Source organism: Fistularia commersonii, chromosome 29, assembly GCF_037954325.1.
Source record: "Fistularia commersonii isolate RoL2024-O1a breed Wild chromosome 29, RoL_Fcom_v1.0, whole genome shotgun sequence".
Classification (NCBI taxonomy): domain Eukaryota; kingdom Metazoa; phylum Chordata; class Actinopteri; order Syngnathiformes; family Fistulariidae; genus Fistularia; species Fistularia commersonii.
The window spans coordinates 10,301,310-10,326,459 of record NC_141312.1 but is presented as its reverse complement, the minus strand read 5'-3'; the positions used below and the strand labels follow the sequence as shown (position 1 = coordinate 10,326,459).

Genomic DNA, 25,150 nt, shown 5'->3' with positions numbered 1-25,150 from the left:
CAACACTTTCGACGTTGATATCCTTCTAAGAGTTCCCAACTTCCGCTTTTAAACATTACTCCGACAAGGCCTATCGCTGCTCACCCGTATGTGGTTGAATGGGTATCGATCATAGCCATGGTCGTGTGATTGCTAACAAATAATCTAACCCGCTCTTAAAGAAACTACGAAACTTCACCGTAGACGCTGTTTGACTACATCACATCACCAGAGTCTCAAGATAGAACGTACGTTACATAGCGGCTGCAAGTTTGCTAGCTAAAGACGCAGCTAGCCACTCGCCTGACAACTACCTTTAAATTAGGTCCTGGTGTCTATTTCAAGATGTCAACTGCGGGGTTTAACTCTCAGAACGGGACGGGGACAGGAAACGCATACGTGAACGGTATGTAAAGTGTACAGTTGTAAGATCTCAATATTGATACCGTGTCGTTGACGTTGGCATTGGGTAGCAAGCTAATAGGGACAGCAATTTAATCTAAACTCAGTCTTCGTTGCTAACAGTTAGCTATTTAACTTTCTTGGAAAAAAAAGTGTTACGAGCGTCACTTTTAATGACATCGGACGCAGGAAAAGCCATGTCCAAAGCCCAGATTACTGATTTATTTTTGATTCAAGGAGCTCTTGCCGTATACAAGGCGGACCTAACGCAACTGTGTTGCTACGTGTTTTCAGTCGCTGTTACTCTGCCGACTGTCTAGGTGGCAAAGCCAACAGGTTAACCAACTGAGGGCTCGGTTTAGACAGCGACATGCCAAGCTGGGTCTTAGGCTGTTCTACCTCGTCTGTAAAAAACATTACGATACTGTTTTGACCCTAGGACTTTGACAATAATCTCGTCACAACCAGCTGTTTGCGTTGCTGGAACTTTTTCCTGTCACATTTAAGTATCTAGGAGGGGGTTTGGGGTTTTAATGCATCATTCTGCAAGGAGCCTCAATATTAGCCACCACCACCCACATTCACTTATTCAGGTACATGCTATACCTTTTTAAAATATAATTGTATTGATATATATATAAGAGCTCTTATCACAAAAGAACATCGAACTGCTGAACACAAAGTATCTCCCACCTAAACATAAAGGCTATTCTCTGACTGATTTTGGGTTGTGAATAATCCAATATTTTAAGGGACGACTGTGTCTCATTTGATAGAATGGGCATCCTTCCAAATGAAAGGTCAGTGGTTCAATCCCCACCCTGTCTGCATGCTGAAGTGTCCTTGGGCAACATACTAAATCTCATGTTGCCCCATTCACACCTTGCAAGACAGCTCTGCTACCTGGGGGGGCATCAGTGTTTACCCTGTAACAAAAGTATTACACTCCTAGATATAGAGGAAAAGCAAATTTGGAGTCAAAGAGAATAATGTTAACTAGGAAAGGATATGTTGCTATCCTTGGCTAGTTGTTTTATTTGTGAATTTATTGTTGGCTTGAATGCTTCTTCTAAAAGGCATGTACCATGTTTCAAAAGCTGAGAGCTCTGCTTCTTTAGATCAGTGAATGTGAATTGTTACTTAGGTGGATATGTCAGCTTGAATTGCAATGTGCTTGTTGTTTTTAAATGACATTTCTTTGATTATGTTTTTTGATTTCTTAAAGGTTTTCTCACTTTTGGCCCTTTCTTATTGGAGGCAAGTATTGACTGACTAGAAAGATGAGTTCTTAAAATGTCCTGCTCTCAAGAAAGACAGAGATTTGAGTTGGATTATATGAGTTTGTTGAATTTTCTTCTCCTAGACTAAGTCTTAGAAGAGCTGATTTCTAACCCCTTTCTGATCTCATTTACTGCCTCCATTGAAGGAATAGGATGAAGTGAATAATGGGGAAAATGTACTAGTTTTGTAATCATTAAGGGTATAGCTCTTCAACAATTCTGAAATGCGTGTAGATGCCACATCTATTGTTGTCACTTCCTTCCTTATGGTCTCTGTTACTGATGTGTGAGAAATTTAGCTACTTTTTGCTTTAAGGAATGCATTTCATTTTGCATCCTGTCCTACATTGAGGCCAGAGGCGAGAGAGAAGTAATTGGTGTAATTTCGGTGCAGGATGTAGAGGTGATGTGATGGGCAGGTTTGGCATCACAGATAGGAACACAGAGGGACAGATGGTTTTGGACTCTGCAAAAAAGGTGGACATGGCTGAATACCTATTTTCAGAAGAGTCAAGGACATAAGGTAACTTAAAAGTGTGGAGGTTGGAGCACACAGGTAGACTACATCTTGTATAGACAATATAATATGTAAGACAATGTAATGTAATGAGATCCATGGCGGCAAAGTAGTGGTAGATGAGAGTGTAGACAGATAGCTGACAGGTGACGATTGTGGACCTTGAAGTAGTAGAGATTAGTCAAGGGGATGTGAGCAGGACATTGAAGAGGATGAAGAGTGGAAGGGCAGGAGGTCCTTATGATATGACTGTGGAGGTATGGAAATGTCTAGGAGAGGCAGCAGTAGAGTTTCTGGTTAGATTATTCAACAGGATACTCGAGAGTGAGAGGATGCCCGAGGAATAGAGGTGTGATGGTGCCCATTTTTAAGAAAATGGGAGATGTGCAGAAGTTCTGTAACTATAGATGAGGAAAGTTGACATGCCATACAGTGAAGTTAGGAGGAAGAGTGGAAACTAGACTGAGAGCAGAATTCAGCATCTGTAAGCAGCAGAATGGTTTCTTGCTAGAAAGACTACCACGCACATACCGCAGTATTTTGATTTAAGAATGCTGGTCGAGAAGTACAGAGAAGGTTATAGGGAGATACATTGGGCCTTTGCAGACCTAGAAAAAACATACAAGGTTCAGTGAGAGGAAAGGTACTATGGTACTGTATGAGGACATCTGGAATGACAGAGGCATGTTAGACTGATACAGTCCATTTATGTGAGTTGTGAGACAGTGGTGGCCTGTGCTGTTGGTATGACAAAGAGGTTCAAGCTGGAGGTGAGAGGGAGACCAAGGTGAAGATTCATGGGTGTAATGAAAGAGAACATGAGGTTCGTTGGTGTATAGAAAATACAAAATACAGAGAATATTGGGATATTAGATAGAGGAAGTTGATTCCCTGTGGTTACCCCTAAAGGGAGTAGCAGAAAGGAAAATAAGAGAAATAATCAGTTTCAAAAAGCCCTTATCAGTCCAGCCCCAATACATTTAGAATAGAGAAATTCCTTTGCATTTGTGATTTATATTTCAGAAAGGCTATAGTATTTTATATTTTTGCATAATTTACCATATCCAGTCAAAGCTTAAGTACAGATCATAATTTGGACGACAAGATCACATATTGGTCTATGGGTTGATTAGTCATGTGCTGCATGTAGGTAGTATGGAGGAGGATGTTGACTCTGTTTGGAGTTGGTTCATTCACACTGTCATCATGGCCTTGAGTAAAAGCGGAGAAACACTAGTGTACTTTTACCTTAAGCCCCTCAGTTATTATTCATTCACTTTGAAGACATTTGTTTTTAAACTTTTAACTTTTCCCATTTGGTGGCACAACACCGCAGTGGTTAGCATTGCCGTCTTATAGCAAAAAAGGTTCCCGGTTTGCTTTACTGGTGGTTTTCCTGTCTGGTGTTTGCGTGTTTTCCTGTGTCTGCATGCATGTCCTCTGGATTTTTTTTTTTTTTTTTTTTCCCCGCACTCTTGAAGCATGGTGTAGGTTAACTGAAGACTACATTTCTCAGATGTGTGAATGAGAGCATATATAGGGCCTTTTGATGATAGCTGGTATTGGCTTCAGCCTCAATCTGTGGTTTGGACAATGAATGAAATTCTTTGCATTGAGATAGGGCAGGGGTGCCCATACTTTTTGGCTTTTATGGCATACTGCATCACAGTACACTTTTGGTGGTTACCGGGTACTTTACTCTGATGACTTGTCAGCAGTATTGTCTGGACAGTGGGGAAAGTAGCTGCTTGTAGCCAGTCTTGAGCTTTTGAAATTAGCCCCAAGAAAAGTGACTGCTGTCCAGACAACTGTGATTTTGTGCATGGAAGTGGAAAGTTTTCGGTTTCTTAGTTGATTTGACTCCTGCACTCATGTTTTATCCTTTCTTTAGAAGAAATAATTTGAAAGGATTACTTGCTAGAACTTACAGTTTCTTTGCACGGTTGGCTGCACATGCTTGGGGACTCGTGTGCCAGACAAAAAAAACAAGATCTCAGACTGGTAGCCCTGTACAGTAGTCCCTCTTTTATCGCTGGGGTCCTGTTCTAGAACACGCCTGGCCAACCTGTGGCTCCGAACCACATGCGCCTGTTGCGTTCATGTCGATTTTTGTGTTTGTGTTTTTTTGTTGTTTTTTTGCTGTGCCCGGAGAACGCAGGAGCGGCACATAATTGCACAAGTAAAAAAACACACAAACACAAAATTCAACATGAACTTAAGAGCCGCATGCAGCTCGGGAGTCACAGGTTGGCCAGGCCTGCTCGAGAACAAGCCGCAATAAATGAAAATTCGCGAGGTAGTGACTATATTTTTATTTTATTATACACAAGTATTTTAAAGCTGTATGACCATCCCCAGATTATTATAAACCTTTTCCAAACTCATATTGACCTTTCCCATTCTTTGATAAACACCCACTCTTAAACGAGTACCCTTCGCACACCTGTATTGGGCAATGACAAGATGCTGAATGCATGCTATGCGCGGGAGATGCAGAGAATGATGCTCCTGTCACTGAGCAAATCAGGGCTTAGGATACAGAGTACCGTGCTCTGGTTGGGCGCCACCCTAGAGAAGGCATATTTTACCATAAAAATAATTGAAATGATAAATGTATCAAAATACTGTAGCAAGCCTGCACTAATATTGAGAATAATGTTCGGAGTTCTGTGATTTCCTAATGTTTGTGGATGTGTTTGGATGAGAGAGCCAAGGCGCAGGGTGTGTGCAAGTAGGAGAGGAGTGGAGTTTCATTTTAACTGCTGCTGTTGTGGGCCTGTTGGCGTAACTGTTCTAATAAAAGAAAGGTTTGTTAACAAACAACTCAACATCTTTGAACACATCCAGTCAAAGGCTACAATACATTTTTACAGCAAAAACCCATGGTATAGCAAAAAAAATACACGATATAAAATCATATTGCGATACAGTGGGACTGCGAAAACTGAAATGCGATATAGTGAGGGATTCCTGTATTTCAATCAACTGGCAAGTGTTGCATGAAGGAAAGATGACAGACTTTAATTGCAATCTACCAACATTACCTTTGCGATCGACCAGCTAATCGCAATTGAGGTATTTGGTACCCCTGGGGTAGGATTGTTTTTATTTATAACTCATCAGAAATGTAAGCATTGTTGTTAAAATATGAAACAATAGCCATTACAGTTTTTTTCCACCAAGGTTCAAATAAGCAAAACTTTGACAAATGGCAACATTTGTAGCACAAATGGTAGACTTTGAAAGTCATGATACTCAGAAAGAAAAGTGTGTGATTGCTGGAAATTGGTTTGATAATGACTAGTCTTCTAATAGTCCGCCTTTTTGCTTCTTCCTGTTTCTAGGCCCATCACAGAATCCAGTTTCCCTTCACCAGCTTCCAGAGTATAACTATGGGATGACTCACCAATCAATCTACAATCAAATGCAACCTAAAGCTCCAGCACCCCCTGTCACTGGTTTTCCCTCTGGGCCATACCAGCCTGTTTCAGCAGGTAGCTCACACCAGACAGGTCCCCCAGCCCCTCTTGGCCAGACAGTGCTGACCAGGTCCCCAATGCTAGGTCCTGCTTCCCATACCTCTCCTCAATCATCAAGCCCCATCCCTGGTCCTCGGTTGCCCACAGCACAGGGCACAACACCCCCAGCTGCAGCATCTTCCAGTACCTATTATCAAACCCCACAGCAGTCACAGCCAGCGGTTCCTGCATGGCCGTACAATTCAGCACTGCAACAAATGGGGCAACCAACATCCATGGGTTTACCATCCCAGGGTTCTATATCAAATCATATGAGCTCAGCTGTAAGCACAAAAATGCCATTGTCAGCATCTACACCTCACACGACATCGACTCTAGACCTCATGTCTCATAACACCATCCAGCCTGCAAGCCAAGGAGCTCCTCCAACATCTGTGTATGAATACCCTCAGAGAGGTAATCATGACTTCACTAAAACTTATTTGTGCACCTATTGATAATTTGAGGAAGGGAGATATTATTCTATCTACGTTCTATATTCTAGGTTATAATGATTAATAAAGAGAATGATTTTCCCTTCCAGTCTTTTTCCGTTACTGTAAAGACCAAATAAGAAATTTTGACTATCTCTTAGGTTTTTGCTAAACACAAGATTAAATATTAGAAAATGAACTTGTGTTTCTCAATAGTCTACTGATTTAAACACTGTATATATGTAGTGTTAGACTCTTTATGACTGTTATTTATATATTTGGTCACCTTTTTGTGTATTTTCTTAAGTGCAAGAATGATATTCGATATATGTAGAATGCTGATGCATTGAAGCTGGACAATGCCTTCTGTGCCTACATGTGCCTGCCTGTGCCTGCCTTAGTACTGGCACTGGATCCTTCCCAGAGACACTCATTTACTCTGAATTTGTACAAAGGTCAAGTAATTAGTTGATAACTATATAGCTCTGTGACAGGTTTCAACTCTGTATTTCCTTTAGCATGCCGTATTCTTAAAATGACTACTGTTATAATGGATAAGGGATTCTCATTACAATTGGTAATTGTTGCTAAATATACTATTGTAAACATTATGAAATACTCAAAGAAATACATTTTTTTTCTTTTTTAGGAAATGGATTTGTAATATAACCTTACAAAATGACTGGTTTAATCTGGATGGAGCAGAATTATTTACCAAGTAATTTTTGTGAAGGGATATAAAGTTAACTTTAATTCAGTGACAGAGCCTTCAACTTATTGTAACCTGCATATCTAAAGATCTTATTGTTGGATTAGCTTTAATATTGTTGTTCATATTCACAACCCAACAAGACCAGCTTGCTTAACCTTAATGACCTTTGATCATGCAGTATCATCTGGGAAGATTGATCCAGCACAATGATAAAGCCGATATCACTGACTGACATGAGATTTTTTTTCAACGATTATGTAGTTTAATACTTTTGCTAAGTACCACAAAAAGTATGCAGATAGTTATGATTGAAGATGTGAGTTTACTAACAGTAGTTAATTCCGGGTTTGCTATTTTATCAACTGTGATAAGCTCTGTTTCTATACAGAGCTTATCATATATTGACTGACTACAGAAATGATTTAATTATTGTGGCGTTGCATACTTTGGCCAAGGGCCATAAAAGAGTTCCTCAGTTATTTTTATTATTAGAGATAGATGTGCTTTTACAGTAGTTAGTTTTGTGTTTGCATTTTTACCAGCTGTGGTCATTTCTGTATAGAGCTTTCTAAAGAAACGGCAAACTTGTTGACCACGCAATATTGATGTAACACATTGTTCCTCTCTAAGTATCAAAATGGAAAGCAAAGATTATCATCGTCTTATGTGTATCAAAATAATTCATCCTAAATAATATTGTAGGACTAAAGCTAATAATTACTTTATCAGTTATTGATGAACAAAATAACTGACGACATATTCAAAAAATGTATCAAAAATAGAAGAACTAAGAATAAACAATACAAGTGTTGCTTGTATTGTGTTACTAGTGTTACAATATATTTAAGTAGGTATGTTTTAACAAGTTGCACCTAAACAATGTGACAATATATAGGCGTTTTAGTTATATATATAATGAAGCAAATGAAAATGCTAAGTAGATGCGTGTACCTTTATATTTGTTGCATTCAATTGGATTATTGTGATAGATTGGTTCCCAATTTATCTAACAGGTGTGTGTGTGTGTGTGTGTGTGTGTGTGTGTGTGTGTGTGTGTGTGTGTGTGTGTGCGCGCGCGCGTGCATACATGCGTGCGTGTGTCTATTTAGGGCCTAGTTTATCCAGGTATTTATTTATGAATGGATATCATTTTAGAGAGGATTTCCACAATGAAAATAGTCACTTTCTGTACCAAATAGTATATGTTATTTCTCTCTAAGGCACTGCACCTTCATCAATTAATCCCATGGCTCCCCATACACACCAGCCAAACAGAGCACCCTATTTACCACCACCCACAGGCCCATTAACTTCTGGATCCCAATCAACAGAGCCACCACCAATGATGAAAACCTCACCACCCTCTGCTGGACTGCCACCGGCAAATGCCATACCACCAAAGGCAGACAGTAAGAGTTTTGTCATATTGTCATTGTAACACATTATTCTTTGTGTATTTGTATGTAATATTGAGGTGGAAATTTACATGCTAAGTTTTCACAAAATACCTGAGTGCCATTTCTATGCTAGCGACTTCTTTTACATTTGCATCTACTTGTTCAATTGTTATTTGAAAATTGATGAAAGTTGATGCTTCAAACCTAAATTTCATAAATGATGAATTCCAACAGGAAAAAAGTATAGATGTTTATTTTTGTGTCAACTATTGATAAAGGCAAATACTTTTGGTGTAGTTACATTTATCTGTCTTAAAGTATTGGTTGCTTTATTTTGCAAGAATTCTAAATGAAAACACTAAAACAACACACAATTTTAATGTGTTATTTTGCTGCTAATATCAGGATTTTATATGGAAGGTGTTCTGTAATTGAGCAGTGGCACAGTGGTTAGCGCTTCAGCCTCACAGCAGGAAGGGCCCCGGTTTGATTCCGACCAGGGGACCTTTCTGTGCGGAGTTTGCATGTTCTCCCTGTGTCTGCGGGGGTTTCCTCCGGGTTCTCTGGTTTCCTCCCCCAGTCCAAAAACATGCCGGTTAATTGGAAAAAATTGGGAAGATTGCCCCGAAGGAATGAGTGAATGGTTGTTCGTCTATATATGACTCTATATTGACTGGTGACCAGTCCAGGGTGTACCCGCCTCTCACCCACTGACCGCTGGGATCAGCTCCAGCATCCCCTGGGACTCTGAATGCAGGATATGCTGAAGGAGATGGATGGATGTTCTGTAATTGATAGCTTAATATGTAAATCTGTGACTAGGACACTATACTGATTGTTGACATTATTGTAACAAGGTTAGTATGACTGATTTAACATCCTTGGATGACATCAATAGAAATATAGTGGCTGTTATTAAAATAAGCACGCAAGTGCAGTCAAGTTATATGTGGTTTTATAAGTTGCATTTTGAAAAGCTTTGGTATTAACATTGTAACTCTTATTTTTAAACAAGTTATTCAGTTTTTCAAACATCTGCCGTTGTCTTCATTCCCACCTACATGCCACCTCAATGTGGGGTTGCTGTTAAATGTACCCTATCCCTCACTGAGTCTGGCTACCGAGATGGGCATGTTGAATGTTCAGGTGTCACTAAATTTGACAGTAGGTTTCAGTGTTGAAAAGCCTTTATCGTTCTTTGTGAGTGGTGATCATATATCCAGGGATTCTTTTTGACCCTGGGTGATTCCAACAGGGGGCCTTTCCCTGGGGAATTTGCATGTTCTTCCAGTGTCTGTGTGGGTTTCCTTGGGGTTCTCTGGTTTCCAACCACAGTCCAAAAACATGCAGTAGGTTGATTGGAAACCCTTAATTGCCCAGACATGTGAATGTGGGAGTGAATGGTTGTATGTCTACAGGTGGCTCTGAGGTCTAGGGTTGTATGTCTATATGTCTTCTATGATCTAGAGGTGAGAGGTCCAGGTTATACCCTGCCTCCCAGCCAGTGACCACGTGGATAGAATCCAGCACCCCGCGACCCTTAGTGCAGGATAAGGGATATAGAGAATGGATGAATGAATGAATGAATGAATGAATGAATGAATGAATGAATGAATGACCAGTTCACCCATATTCCGTATGCCGGGTCGTTGGGGACCTCAGGTTTCATTAATTGACATTATATAGCACACAGTTTATAACACTAAAATATTTAAATGATTTACTTGTGTTACTGGAAACAGAAGCTATATCCACTATAGGCCTTCTGAAATTCAACAGCTTAAATCATGTTCGCTAATCACATTGGTGTCTCTTTATTCTCAAACTACCTGCATTGAGTGGATTTACCAATTAAAGCACCCTGACGTAGTATAGTATGAATGATGTATGAAGTATAGTTCAGGGCCACATAAAGACATACAGTTTTTCTAGTCACATTCTGCATGCCTGGATAATCAGTCATTTGGAATAGAATAGAATATTCCTTTAATTGTCCCACTGTGGCGATATTTAAAAAAAAAAATTGAAAAATCAAACAGTCTCCAGGAAAATGTGTAAAGTCCACACAGAACACCACAGTCAACCATTATCTTAAGTAAGTAAAAAGGAATCCTGCTGAATTGGTTAATTAAGCATAATAAAATTCATTTTGGAACCTGTTAAGTTGCCCTTGAGTCAGTCAGTTACAGTCGTTTTAGCCATGCTCAGACTATGATCTCCTGTTTTACTTTAAGTACCATCTGTTATAATGGTTGATTTTGTAAATTATTCAGAACTGTAGAGCTATGTGTCTTACATTGGACATGGCAACTTCATTCTATTTTTTTCTTTTTACCCACCAACAGAGAAATTTTTGAACGGACTTATTACTTTTACAGTAATGTTTGCTAAAGGGGTTTCTTCTCTGCTGTTTTGGAATTTGCAGAGCCAGGAAAGTAAACTCATCCAATTTCCAAATATAATATATCATGAGGGTATGTCACATCACAGGCCTCAGTATTACACTTGCTGCATCCTCAACACCAATCTGTTGTATAGTAATCCTTTTAGTTGCATAGTTACCTTCAGCTATTGTGCTGTGCTTCATTCTTCAACACTGCATATAATCTTTTTTAATTGTAGTTATTTAATGTCAAGCTAGACAAAAAGGCAAATGACAATGCCAAATGTTGGGCCTAAATTTACCAGACAGACAGAAAGAACGTTCAAAAAGACGTATCCACTGTACTAGATTGTTTTATTTGTCTTAGGTAATAATTATTCTTAATTAGAATTACATTATTTTTTAGTTATTCAGACAATTGATGGAAAGAAGGAAGAAAGAATTATGAGATGGTGCACGCTCTTTTTAGTTTAAGTTTCAGATACTGCTTGCCTTTAAAATTGGAGTTGATTGGACTGATTCCTCTTTCCAACTGAATTTATTTTAAACCTGTTTCTTCTTCAGGTGGCCCTCCACAGCCAGGACAGCCTGGTCGACATTTGGGTCATTACCCCTCCCTTCCCCCAGGGTACCAACAAACTGTGGCCCACAAGACAGCCTCCCAGATGCACCCTGCAATGCCGAGTGCCACACAGCCTTATAACCAAGCCCCACAGCCATTCCAACAGGTGAGAGGTTGATCTAGCAAATGACTGAGCAAACAAACAAAAAAAGGAGTATTACAGTGTCTCTTAATACACTGTATTCTTATGTACCTGTATGTCAGTTATGCCATTGGTTTAATGGGTGAGATTTATGATACATGGATCTCAACCATATTCTCTTCTTTCACTAGCTTATTTTATCTCAAGAGTCTGCAAATATTACTTTTACTAATACTAATATCATGCAAATTTATGTTTTTTTGTTATTTTCATATTTCTTAGTTATTCATTTGTTTTTAAATGGGGAAATTCCTTCCCAGTTACTTATTAAGACCAATATTGAGTATTTTTGAGATGATATAAAGCAACAACATAATTGAATTATTGTTTGGATTATGCAAAGATTGATGTTGAAAATTGAATTGATAGCTTTGAAGGCACTTTCACAGGTGCCTTTACATATGAATGTTATATATAACTCAGAAAGGGTTTCATCGTTACTTACTAAAAGACTAGTTTCACATTCAGTGTAACAATATAGATAAGTCAACATTTGGGGCTCACCCTAAATTAACATAAATATTGCACCAGATAATATAAATGATATAATTTCTTAAGATTTGTTAGCTACATCAGGCAGGTGAAGCACTGATGGAGAAGCATTTGTTTTGATTTTTGACGTTTTTCTTTTTCCTAGTCACCTGGTGGGCCAGGAATCTCTCAGCTGAGTCCATCGTTAGCAGCCATGAGTCTCCAGTCAACTACCCCAGAGGCACTGAGAGTGGTTAACTTGCTTCAGGAGAGAAACCTATTGTCGCAAACCCCAATCCCTCCACCAACACCCTGCCTACCCCATGATCTGCAGAAGATAAACTGCAACCCAGAGTGTGTTTTGTCAAATTCATATTAATTTATGTTATGTTGTCATTATTCTTAAAATGTATGCTAACACAGCAGTCCTAAGCGTCTTTTTTTTTTTTTTTGTTTTTGTTTCACCAACCAGTTTCATTTAAGATAATATTGTCATCAACTGCTTTCAAGGTGTGGCAGAGAAATGCGCTAAATAAAACGATACAACCGGTATGAAAACAAATATCAAGTGCAGGAAAAACTAAAATCACCATAACATTTATTCATCGAGAGCCTTGAGCTATTATTATGATAGTTTTTTTTTTTTTTTACTCCACTAGGCTGAATTTTTCAGGTAACGTGTCATATAACAGAGAAATGTCTAATCGTGTCTCAGGAGGCACAGATTGATGCAATTAAAAGAGAATTTGGTCATTTTTCAAAATGACAAAATCTTTTATAATGATGATTATATGAAAAGAAACATTTTTTTCTGTGCGTCTTGACAACAAATTAAATAAGATTAGATTCAACTTTGTTGTCATTTCACATGTGAGGATACAGAGTAATGAAATACATAGATGAATGAACCACAGACCGGTACTGGTCCACAATCCAGTGGTTGGCGCTCCTGTGTTAACACATTCTGTTGTTCTTGTTATCGCTGCAATAAAATGTGATGTTTATGTTAACATTTTTCAATTTTGACATATGAAATAACTTTTTCTCAATGAATGTCAAACGATTTTGACACTTGAAATAGTATATATAAACCTACACCTATACTGTAACCTAGAAAATCCCTGGTGCCAACTTCATGTTATCACTCATTAAGCCAAAGCAGCACTTTGTCTGGTGGATTTCCCACTAGATTTTGCAGAAAAGGTTATGTCACCTTAACAAAACATCTGATGCTAAAGAAATGCTGTGTATAATAAAGATGCCAAAGCAGCACAACGGTGACATAGAAGCTATAGGCACAGCAGCATTGGATAACTTCTGATCCACATGATTTAAAAAAAAGAAGAAAATAATGTAAACAAATGAAAATAGTATCCCATATGCTGAACTGTTTGTGTCCAAAAAGGGCTTAAATGTGTTTCACTAATCGACATTGAAAAGCTTAAGTTGATCTGTATTTATTTCAAGGGTTTAGAATTTTTGTTTTGTGTTTCAAGGGTTTTCCGTTGCACGCTGAACAGCATCCCTCAGACGCAGTCTCTGCTCAGTAAAGCCAAGATGCCATTAGGCCTGCTGCTTCACCCTTTCAAAGACCTCTCGGTACTCTTAACTGAAATCTATATTTAATGTTTTTACTCATCTATCAATGGATTTGATTTTAATAATTGTTTAATTAGATACTAACAAGCTTTAGTGAGTTCACTTTAAGCCTGCATGAATGAAGGAGGCTTCACCGTTTACTACAGTGAAAGTATTGGGCCAACAGTTAGCCTAATTCATATTGGGCCTGTGAAAGATGGTGGTGTCAGTTTAAATATGTCATCCTATTGCTTTTTCTTCTTTTGATTAAGAAAAAATAACTACACCTGAATCTTATCAGTTTATCTGGGAAAAATCTGTCACGCTGATCATCTGTTCCCATACATTGACATTATTCAACTTGTACAACACAAGTGTGTGTGCGTGCGTGTGTGCGTGCGTGTGTGTTACTATTATCTGTAAATGAGACTGTTAGCTTGAGTGTCTTTCTGCATACAGGCTTATTATTGACATTATTTTTATTCTCTTTTTTTTTTTGCACAGCAACTTCCTGTGGTGACATCAAGCACTATTGTCAGATGTCGCTCCTGCAGAACTTATATTAACCCCTTTGTCTCATTTTTGGACCAGAGGAGATGGAAATGCAACCTGTGCTATCGAGTCAATGATGGTAAGACTGTGTAGAACCTCTATTCACCTCTTTGTTTCCTTCCTGGACCAGAGGAGGATGGAAATGGATCAGTGATGCTTAGAACCTCATGTCTTATATTAGCTTCAAGCATTTTCCCAGCTTTTTTGTAAACTGCAATGGTGAAAGCCTTGTTGAAGAAGCCTGCTCACCTGCTGAGAATCTATAGATCCACCCACTGTAACTGGTGTTGTACAGGAGGTGAACGAATTGTTCCTGGCAGTATACTCAGTTGGACTCCGTTAGACCTGGGTGCTTTTAATGCTTTGGGTCATGCTATATTGTTAGACACACTGGAGAACCTTTTTGGCATCTCAGGTCAGGTCCTCCAGTAGTTTATGTCATACGAGTCTGAGAGATCTCAGTATTCTGTTTAACACCCACCTTGAGTCCTGTACTGTGATGCATGGGGTTCACTATGTTCTCCCCATGTCTGTTGGGTTTCCTCCCACAGTACAAAAACATGCTGTTGATGAAATGTGAACCTGTAGCCCAACCCATCCCTGAAGACAGGATAGGTCGAATAGACAATAAATGATAGCTCAAATGATTTCATTTTTCATCGTATCCTACTCTTATTTCTTCTTGTATGTACAATACTTGGAGAGCACTTTGTAAATATAATTGTCCTTTGTGATTTATTTTTTTAAATGAATGCCAGGTTGCTTCTCATTTTACCAGGATTTTGAAATAAATTAAATGAACTTAGTAACTCATAAGTTAATAAGTTTTTTTTTTTTTTTGTAGTTCCAGAGGAGTTTATGTACAACCCAGTAAGTAGGTCATATGGAGAACCACACAAAAGACCCGAGGTCCAAAACGCCACCATTGAGTTCATTGCTCCCTCAGAATATATGGTAGGTTTCTCTGGACGTTATTAAAAAACACGTTACAATATATAGTTGTTTTTCCTTCTGCCGATTGTGAACTGATTTCTTATTCGTATCCTATATTTATATGTTACACATTATACTGAGGTGGCACAGTTGCTTTATTGATCTAATGACATGTCTTATTTTTTCGCCCAGCTGAGGCCGCCACAGCCTGCTGTTTACCTCTTTGTTCTGGATGTATCCCATAATGCAGTAGAGACGGGTTACCTGGATATATTCTGTCAGTCTGTGCTGGACAACCTAAATGCGTATGTACAAATATAATGTTCTAGTTAGCAGAGATGATAATATCATATAACGCAAACCTGATTCAGTAGATGTGTAAAAGTTAAACCAACATGTTTCTGAGTTAAGACATCTAAGTATGAAGTGAATTTTCCTTTACTGGTCATTCAACAGTTAAGGTGTTCTGCAAAGATTTTACAGCAAACAAGGGAAATTAATTAAATGTAAATGTAGAACTAAATTGAGTTATTGTAATAGGTTTATCAAGTAAAGGCAACTTTCCTTTTTCAGAACTTGGGATTTACAGTATGTATACAACTGTATAATTTTGAAGTGTTCAACAAATAATTGATGTACAGTTTTCCAATTGGTCAGGTATGTCTCTTTGAAGGCACAGATGTTTATCCCGAGAAAAATATATTAATTAGAAATGATCAGTCACAATAATTGTCAATTGGGGATGACTGCTCGCTTATCAACAAAGTTTATGTTCAAGGCTACCTGGAGACACACGGACCAAGGTAGGCTTCATCACTTTTGACAGCACCATCCACTTCTACAACCTGCAAGAGGGGCTTTCACAGCCTCAAATGCTCATTGTGTCTGACATCGAAGGTGAGTAACATCTCACATTAGTCACTTATAGTTATTAAACTGTAGGGACAGGTGTCAAATTGTTACATTTGAAACACTTCTCATGCTTATAGCTGTAGGACTAGTGTTGTACAAAGCTATAGTATACTACATTTTTTTAAAAATTAGTAAAATCACTAGGACCCCTCCTCACTTTTCTGATCAAAATAAAACTTACAGAACACAGTCACATTGGAGCATTACCATATTCATAATTAATTATCATTTTTAATAATTATTTTCATAAATGCTGTTTTCAGGACAATGATTTAACCCATATCTGTATGAGTAACTAAATGATGAACTTTTGGCTCCTCAGATATCTTTTTACCAACACCAGACAGCCTTTTAGTAAACCTCAATGAATGCAAAGAGGTAAGAAACTTCTGTTCTCTGTTTTTGTTGTTTTTTTAAGAAGATGTTATGTTTTTTTAATGTTTTTCTGATTCTTTGCATTTTTAATGTTTCTCGTCTTGGATGTCTCTTAGCTGTGAGTATGTGAGTATAAAAACTATCTTTATTTTTCAGCTTGTGCAGGATCTTCTGAAGAGCTTGCCATCTTTATTTCAAAAGACCATGGAGACGCAGTCCGCATTGGGCTCTGCTCTGCAAGCAGCCTTCAAGCTGCTGTCGCCCACTGGAGGGCGTATGTCTGTTTTTCAGACTCAGTTGCCAAACCTAGGTGCTGGGGCCCTCCAGTCAAGAGAAGATCCAAACCAGCGAGCATCGGCCAAGGTAAGAACTGTGATGAGATTTCTTCGTATATCGGTACTTTATATACTGAAGACACGTTTATTTCATCCATGTTCTTGTTTATAAAAAAAATTGTAGTAAATTTGATTGTCTCTGGCCCTGTGATTGGCAACCAGTCAAGGGTGTACCCCACCTCTCACCCAGTGATAGCTGGGATTGGTTCCAGCCCCACTGCTACCAAGTGCAGAATGAGCCATATTGCTGAATTAATGAATGGTATTTATGAGTGTATTAGAGGTTACCATTGAAACCCCATTCAAGTGCTGAAATTGAAACTTTTCAATCTCATAAGTTACTAACCATAGAAAACATTCTATGACTTCATTATTTTTCAATTCATTTGTATATTTATGGAGCTTTAGAGGGGAAATCTTGAGGTCAAAGTGCCCGGTTTCCGCACAAAATATTTTTTGTGACTTTTCCAAAGAGTTTGCCATTGAAATAATTGAAATTGAAATTTCTCCAAAACCTGGTTTTATATCATTTACATTTTTGATATGCAAGTGAAATCAGTGTTCTAAACTCCCATTTCAGCTTTTCTGTTGATCATTTTAGGTTATAATGATGAAACTGCATCTCTACTAAGCAACTGTAACCGTAACTGATATACAAAATTGCATCAAAAAATGTTCTTACATTGTCAGCAGCTAAACGATTTTGGTCATCAATCAAAAATCGCAGTCAGACTTTCTGAAACCATGGGCTCGCCAATTTGTAAGACTTGTCTGTCACAATTGTTTAAATTCTGGTGATAAAATACAAAGTGGCACAGCTGAGAGGAACAACTGCCTTAACATAGCCCTTTCGAGCCATCTTGCCTCTACTGAAAGGAGCTTTCCAGAAATATTTTGAGAACACCCATGGCCTGATCTTTGAGATTAAATGACACAGTGAGCACGGAAAGACTGAGTCAATCAGCAGCTTAACAAAAATCTTTAAATACGAGGACTGCTCATCAACACAGCTCTTAGATCCCTCGGAATCTACGCACGGTTATTATAACTTTAGTTGAGTGTTGCATGATAAATCTGTGTAACATAACTGCAAAAACAGTTTCCAAATTTATATTTATGACGAATTGACAACGTGAATTGACTTTTAGCGTGTGTGTGTGTGGTTTTATTTATTTATTTATTTATTTATTTATTTATGTTTGTTTCGTTTTGTTTTTCTTCCCAGGACATTCAACACTTATCCCCAGCGACTGACTTCTATAAGAAGCTGGCTCTGGACTGCTCTGGCCAACAGGTAGCAGTTGACCTGTTCCTGCTCTCCTCACAGTACTGTGACCTGGCATCCCTCGGTGAGTTTCAGACAAGCTGAATGACAGTGAGCTGTATGAAGGAAGCTGTTGTAAATGTACCTTTTTTTAGTTTTTAAGTTTCTGCTGCTCAAGACAAGATATTAATTTTCAAGAATGGCTTGGTTTCTTTTTTTTCCCTAATCCAAACCCAGTTGCGAGAGAGGTGTAATAATATTTCTGAAAAACAGGAATTTCAATGTTCTGTATGCGTGAAATATATGGCAGTATTTAGAATAATGTTGATTTTGAATAAATCCCCAACAAAGTCGATTTTTAGTAGCACAAATTGTTTTACCTTGCAATCTAAAATATTTTTTTACGAGTAATTGTAAATTAAAAGGAGAGACAGGTGATCATAATTAACCCATGATTAATCCCATATGATGTGATGGGATTCCAAACATTTCAGTGTTTAATCCATCATTATATATTCTTTTCCATCAGGTTGCATATCCAGATACTCAGCAGGGAGCGTGTACTACTTCCCATCATACCACCACCAACACAACCCATCTCAAGTAGAACGCTTCCAAAAGGATTTGAAGAGATATTTAACAAGGAAAATTGGCTTTGAGTCTGTCATGAGGATACGATGCACCAAAGGTCTGTTGCAGTCAGAACATAAAGCTGAAGTCTTCATTCCTAGATGTTAGACAGCTGTTTTCAATGTTTCTTGCCCATGTGTCGATTATTATTTATTTTTAATCCCCCCATCAATTTTTGCCAGTTTTAAGTACAGTAACCAATCCCATCTGAGCCTCCTGTTAAATCATTTCTCAAGGGTCCACGAATAATTATTGTGTTTGACTTAGTGTCCTGTAATTGAGTTTTGTTGCAACTCAAGGTTTGTCTATTTAATCTTTCTCTGTAGGTCTGTCAATTCACACGTTCCACGGGAACTTCTTTGTGCGCTCAACGGATCTGTTATCCCTCCCCAACGTGAACCCTGACGCAGGCTTTGCAGTTCAAATGTCCATTGAGGAAAATCTAGACGACATGCAAGTTGTCTCTTTCCAAGCCGCGCTGCTTTACACCTCCAGCAAAGGTGAACGCTTGTCAGGGTTAAAACATTTTTGTGAAGATGAGAAACACTTCAGCTTTGAGGGTTTTACAAACCCTGTTTATTTTTTTCCCTCAAAGGAGAGCGGAGGATCCGTGTGCATACCTTGTGTCTCCCTGTTGTCAATTCCCTGTCCGATATCTTTGCTGGGGCGGATGTTCAAGCCATCACTGCCCTGCTGGCTTGCATGGGTCTGTATCCCAATGTGCAACACTATCCAGTTAACTATCTGTTCATTGTTAAATATTTGACAGTGGGCTTGCATTTTTTTGAATACTTTTTGAGTTCCAAATATATCAAATATTTGATGTTTCAGGTCTACCTGATCAAACTATTGATACATAAGATTATAACTAATAACTCTTTTATGTGGCAGCGTTGGTCCTTTGCAAAGCTTTATGTGCTCCATTACATTACACTTGCACTGATATTGCAACTCACAAAACATCATAATTTTAGAACTGCTGGAACAGGGATAGTTATTAGCTTAAATCCTCTTTGAATCAACAAATCTTAAAACTAGATGTACAAATATATTTATTTGTCATAATTAGTCACATCAATGTTTTTTTTCTTAATTTAAAGTATTTTCCACACAAATTTAATTACTGCAGCTTGAGGAACACAGTTCAAAATTGTTCTGCATTTTCTGAATGTTCAATCTTGTCATCTGAATCCTATTGTTTTACCTTGATTATATTTATAGGATATGATTACAGTATAGGATACACACCTGTATTGGTTTTGTATAAATAATTGATTGTCGGGGGAAAAAGGGGAGATCTGATTTCTTATGCTGGAGCTTAACCAAATGCTGAAAAGGGGAACAACGACACTCTTAACCTTATGAAAAAGTAGACCTAAATTTTGAAATATTCCATGGTTCTCAGTATGTATTCAACAAAAGTAATTGCCAATCTTGAGGGAGCTCTGAAATCAAAATGTAGTGGCTTGAAATAACTATGTTTTCTCCCCACTGAAATTTTTGTTCTTTTTAGCTGTGGACCGTTCAGTAACAGCCAGTCTGAGTGATGCCAGAGATGCAATGACAAACGCTGCCATTGACTCATTATCATCTTATCGGCAGTCTGTGTTGACCATTCAACAGCCTGGCCTGCTCGCTCCTGTCTGTCTCAAACTTTTCCCTCTCTTCACCCTCGCCCTTCTAAAACAGGTTAGTGGAAAATTATTTTACATTTTCTAATACACTAAATGTCTTTTCACCATAATTAATAGAATTCAAAATAAAATACCAAAGTAAAATGACTCCACCTTTTTGGATTGAAATCCTTTACTCTTCAATCCAACGAGAACAATACATTTTATTTATTTTGTGCATACACTGTACAGAAAGCTTTCAGGACCGGCACCAGCACCCGACTTGATGAGCGGGTGTACGCAATGAGTCAACTGAAGTACCAGCCACTGGTTTATGCCATGCTAATGATCTACCCAGCATTATACCGTGTAGATGACCTAGTTGATGAGGTGAGCATGTTGAAATGACAGGAAATTTCAGGAACTTGTTGCTTTGGCAGTGATTTTTTTTTTTTAACTGTTTGCATTCATTTTAATTTTCAAGATTTATTTAAAAAAACATTACAGTTTCATAGATTTTTCTTTTCTTTCTCAGGGTGCTCTAGTAATCAGTGAGCGGACCATCCCACAGCCAAGAGTGCTGCAGCTATCTGTGGAGAAACTTAGCAGAGATGGAGCTTTCCTCATGGATGCTGGAACGGTGTGTTGAATTAAGCCTCTGGTCAAACAGTAACAACAACAATATAACAATAGCCGCATCAAAAAATTTGATTTATTTATCTGGCCTACAGGTTTCTCTGTTGAACTCATCAATGACAATGTAAAAGGTCATAGGTGATGCTTTAAAACTGTTTTCGAATGCATCACACACAACATTAACAATTTAGTATGGTGTATATGAAAGTTAGAATTCACCAAAGTTTTAGCATTTTTGATAGGAAAAAAAACCCACCTGTTTAAATATACTGTATTTAATTGATTTACTTTTGGGTCCATCTAAGAGAATTATTGGCCTGGCAATAAAAGTGGCCTCCATCATATTTTTTGATATTGTCTTGGAAATTATGGAAATGTATCATTTAGAACTAAATTAAATTTGGTAATTGTTGAGGACATTCTTTAGGCAAGGTAGTGGTGGCGATCCATAAGAACCGCGGTGAGCCCTCATTGTCCCTCTAGTACAAGGCAAGGGTCTGGATCACCTAGCCGATGGTGGATGTGGCCTATCTTGTCGGTAATTAGGATGTGTATATATACGGGGAGCGGATAGAGACAGAGGCTGTGTCTGCTCTTCTTCCACCACCACTCCAATTTATTGGTTATAGTGGGTCCCTTTTATACAAAAGAGTAAACAACACAGGCATTGAGAAGTACAGTGCAGCACACAAACCAGGCGGCGGTACAGATAAAGATGGACTGTAGAGCGGTACCGATCATCAAGGCCGTTGCAGGACCTTGAAAGCATCAGTGGGAGTGTGTCTCAGAGAGCAAAGTGGAAATGTACAGGGATATCAGGGATATCTGAAAAAATAGAATGGTAACAGAAAATTATCTAACAGTTGTAAAATGGAAGTCATCAAATGACAACAAATCATAATTTTCTGTTACATGATGGTTACTGTGTAGATAGGTCTGTTTTGGTGTATGCATGGCTAACCATACAGATTTGTTTACTGTCATGACTAATTTTCTTCCTATTGTTCCTATGCTACATCCTATTTTTCACCTAGCCTAAAAAAGGTTGGTATATCAATTATGCAATTGGAACTAAATTGGAAGCAAAAGACATGCAAAAGGCTCGTAAATAGATGAAATAGCATTCTGTATAAAATGCTATTTTACGTAGAGATGTTGATTTGTTCCAAAGTGTAGCTCATTATTAAGAACATGGCAGATTCAGAATTATCTCCTTAATCTGAGGACCTTAAAATTATTTATACAGCACAAGAAAAACTGTTGTCCTAGTACTTTAAACTTGACAATTTTAATAACGTTTGGATTCCTACATACATGTTTTGTTTGTGGTTTTTCTTCCAAAAGGTAATTTATCTCTGGATTGGTCGGAACTGCAACCCCATCTTCCTGTCACAAGTTCTTGGCGTTCCAAACTATGCCAGTGTGCCTGATAACATGGTAGGAATTATGCAGTGGTTTCATGTCTAAAAAAGTTTAATTAACCAAAAGAACTACCTGACAGTCCCAATCCTTGCACCTTCTGTGCTGGACATTAAGTTATACACTATCCCTATGTTCCATACTTGATTTACAAGCATTCACACTGTCCTCTATAAATGTGTTTGTCACAGTATCTGCTCCCAGATCTGGACACCCCAGAGTCAAAACGTACCAGAGCTTTCATCGGATGGCTTAGAGATCAGAGGCCATTCTTCCCCTCTCTTCACATCATCAGGTCAGAAATACACTGATACACGAAATGTTGCACACAAATATCGGTATTCCACCAGCTGTTCTTTGGCATGAAAAATGCCACTGTGGAAAACCAATTGTCTGCAAACCTTTTTCTAACTGTTTGTGTATTTCTCAGGGATGAGAGCCACATGAAGGCCAACTTTATGCAGAACATGGTCGAGGACAGGACAGAGTCAGCCCTGTCATACTATGAGTTCCTGCTTCACCTTCAACAACAAATTTCCAAATAATCCAAAGATGGGCTGAGAAGACAAGCAGACAATGAAGCAAGAATATACATCAGTGTATTTGTCCGTGTCTTTGTATGTGGAAGCAGAGTAATAGTTACCTCTCCTTCCATGTCTCTATTTGGTCCACCATCTCTCTTAAAATATACTTTTCTTGGCAGTACTGGAGAGAGGATATGCATCCTAGTGTTTATTTGGCATTTACCCAGCTGAAGCCATGTATTGGATTTAACACAAACGCAAGAAATCTCCAGCTTTCATATGGTTATGTATGTCGATGATCAAATGAATCAGTGTTTGTTGTCAAGAACAAATGTCCTACTGAGTTGTTGCCCATATGAAGTCCAGCTAGTCTGATATATGAAATGTCCTCAGAGCACAGTTTTGTTTTGTTGAACCAGTCAAAGGTATGCAAGTACACGAGTGCTTGTAATGACATCTCAGAGGAAGGTTAGTGTGTCGTCACTTAGACTACCTGACTGTTTGTATACAGAACTCTTACGCTGTAACACTAAAATAAGACCTGATGAACAGAAAGTGTGCTTTTAATTTTGTAGTCTTTTTATTGTAAGTCAAACAAATCTGAGACTTTACATAGAATTGTTTTAAGTAGGCAGACCTGATGTCATCTGCTCATTCAGATGTGTGGACCTAGAATTGGAAAGTCTTCTCAGTTGATCTACTCATTTGATCTGATGTTTTCTTTTCCTCCTCCTCCTCCTGAACATTCAAATCTCCCAATGACGTTGCTTTTCTGTTTATTATCTTCCTTTCTTCCCTGTTTGTTTAATTTATGAGGCTCCCAATCTTATCAGTGTCCATGATTGCTTTGTATGGAAAATCACTATTTGAAGCTTCTTTTAAGTACAGACCCTATACATGAAATATTTTAATACAATGAGATATCAAAAAAATGTTTAACAGACATAAAAAAGCCATTGTGATCTTTTAATTAATGCTTATTGATACTTGTATATTAAAAGACTGCATTATATAAACTGAAAAATCGCTGATAATTTTAGTATGACCATTATGGTGAAATTATTAAAAAAAAGAATTGCATTTTTTTTAATGTAATTGTGTGATGGTGGGTGAGCAATTACTCTATTGAAAAGGAATATTACTGTTTTATGAAATTCTATTAGGTTTATTGATTGGATATGTTAACTTCATAGCTATAAACAATTGTATTTAGGGCATGCACACAGTTGCTATATATGGAAAAAATAAAGTAAAAAAAAAAAAAAAGCCTGTTTGAACTTACAAGGTTCCTGAGATTTGGACTTGTTACTTGATACGGATTCTGGTCATGAAACCAAAAATTTTAAGAACCTTGAAATGAAAGGGAAAAAACACCTGCAACTTTAGTGGAAATTGAATACTGATTTTAGACAGTGGTGGATAGTAGTGTATCTGTTTGTACACGCAATTAAAAAATGTAGGTGGGTGACAAGGCAAAAACCCAAGTTTGGGTAAAGGCAGGAGTCACTATTAATGTTGAGCTTGGCCTTCAGTCACCAGTTCTAGCCTAATAGAACAATTGAAGGAGTGTTTGGTGATATTGCACTCACTATAATCTTTGAGAATATCTTTCTCAAGAAATGTTTTAAATCAGCTTCATAGTAAGAAATAAAAAGGAAGGCTTTTGATATTTTTTGTTAAATCTATAGATCTATTATTTATAAAGAAGTCTCAGGATTTACTCATGATCTTTTTCAATTGATTCAGCTGATTTTTTTTTTCAAAGTTTTGAATACATTCCAACATGCTAAATATTTAAAACAGTGATTTCTAAGCTAACGTTAAATCTGTTTTTTTATCCTGATACATGTAGAATTGATTTTCAACAGTTCCATCTGTAGATCAATAATGGAACCTACTGTATACAGTTCGATAAAATGACATTTTCAGAAAACAGGAAAAATATCAAAGCTGAATACTTGAAGAATATTACATTCAATGAGTGAATATCAGCCACTGGGTAACTTCTGTTTCCTGACCTCCAGAGGTTTTCAGTACAATTATTAAAAATATTTTAAGGTGCACTGTTGGAGTTTACAATTTTGTTATTGCTGGATATGAATGAATTTTTAAAACCAGAGATCACTGCCGCTAAACTTTGCTTTTAATGTGTCTTGTGTGTAGTTTGTCTGCTCACTAATAGTTCATCAGTCAGGTTTTATATGAACTGGTTTCACAGTTGAAATCACTTTTGATACATTTTATTTGAAACTGAATGTATTATGACAACAGCTAGACATTTGAGTTGATATACTGGGGTAATAAAATATTAACTCTCGACAACCACATTGTGGATATGCTGACAGCTGCACATAAAAACAATGTGGAAGTCCATTGTTTTCTGTGCTTCTATATAATTAATACTTTTATAGCACTACACCTTTCTGAACATGGTTGGATTACATTTACACATGTGGACAAAATTGTTGGTACCCCAATGTTAATGAAAGAAAACCCCACAATGATCCATGAAATAATGTGAA

The 25,150-nt window shown here is 37.8% G+C and overlaps 1 protein-coding gene across 5 annotated transcripts; it reads left to right on the top strand.

Moving 5' to 3' along the window:
• Window positions 1-61: 61 nt before the first annotated feature.
• Window positions 62-25,150, top strand: sec24a (SEC24 homolog A, COPII coat complex component). 5 transcript variants are annotated; one of them, XM_086176874.1, is made up of 23 exons: window positions 65-227; window positions 305-385; window positions 5,523-6,113; window positions 8,063-8,251; window positions 11,187-11,350; window positions 12,024-12,211; window positions 13,354-13,456; window positions 13,940-14,066; window positions 14,832-14,941; window positions 15,113-15,225; window positions 15,699-15,817; window positions 16,155-16,210; window positions 16,364-16,570; window positions 17,768-17,891; window positions 18,336-18,494; window positions 18,763-18,936; window positions 19,032-19,142; window positions 19,950-20,125; window positions 20,302-20,439; window positions 20,585-20,689; window positions 22,030-22,122; window positions 22,296-22,399; window positions 22,535-25,150. In XM_086176874.1, exons 2-23 carry the CDS (start codon window positions 325-327, stop codon window positions 22,647-22,649), a joined length of 3,327 nt encoding a protein of 1,108 aa, XP_086033000.1. In that variant the 5' UTR covers window positions 65-227; window positions 305-324; the 3' UTR covers window positions 22,650-25,150. The 5 variants fall into 5 exon arrangements, with proteins under 5 accessions (XP_086033001.1, XP_086033000.1, XP_086033002.1 ...); XM_086176875.1 differs by having other exon boundaries at window positions 62-385; window positions 8,174-8,251; window positions 22,535-25,149; XM_086176876.1 differs by lacking the exon at window positions 305-385 and having other exon boundaries at window positions 22,535-25,149.

What these genes read in the sequence shown, in the direction of transcription:
- sec24a (XM_086176874.1), top strand. Translation starts at nt 325, where the DNA reads ATGTCAACTGCGGGGTTTAACTCTCAGAACGGGACGGGGACAGGAAAC. An exon ending in TGCCCTGCTGGCTTGCATGG is followed by an intron (nt 19,143 to 19,949) that starts GTCTGTATCCCA and finishes TGTTCTTTTTAG; the next exon opens with CTGTGGACCGTTCAGTAACA. An exon ending in TCCTCATGGATGCTGGAACG is followed by an intron (nt 20,690 to 22,029) that starts GTGTGTTGAATT and finishes TTCTTCCAAAAG; the next exon opens with GTAATTTATCTCTGGATTGG.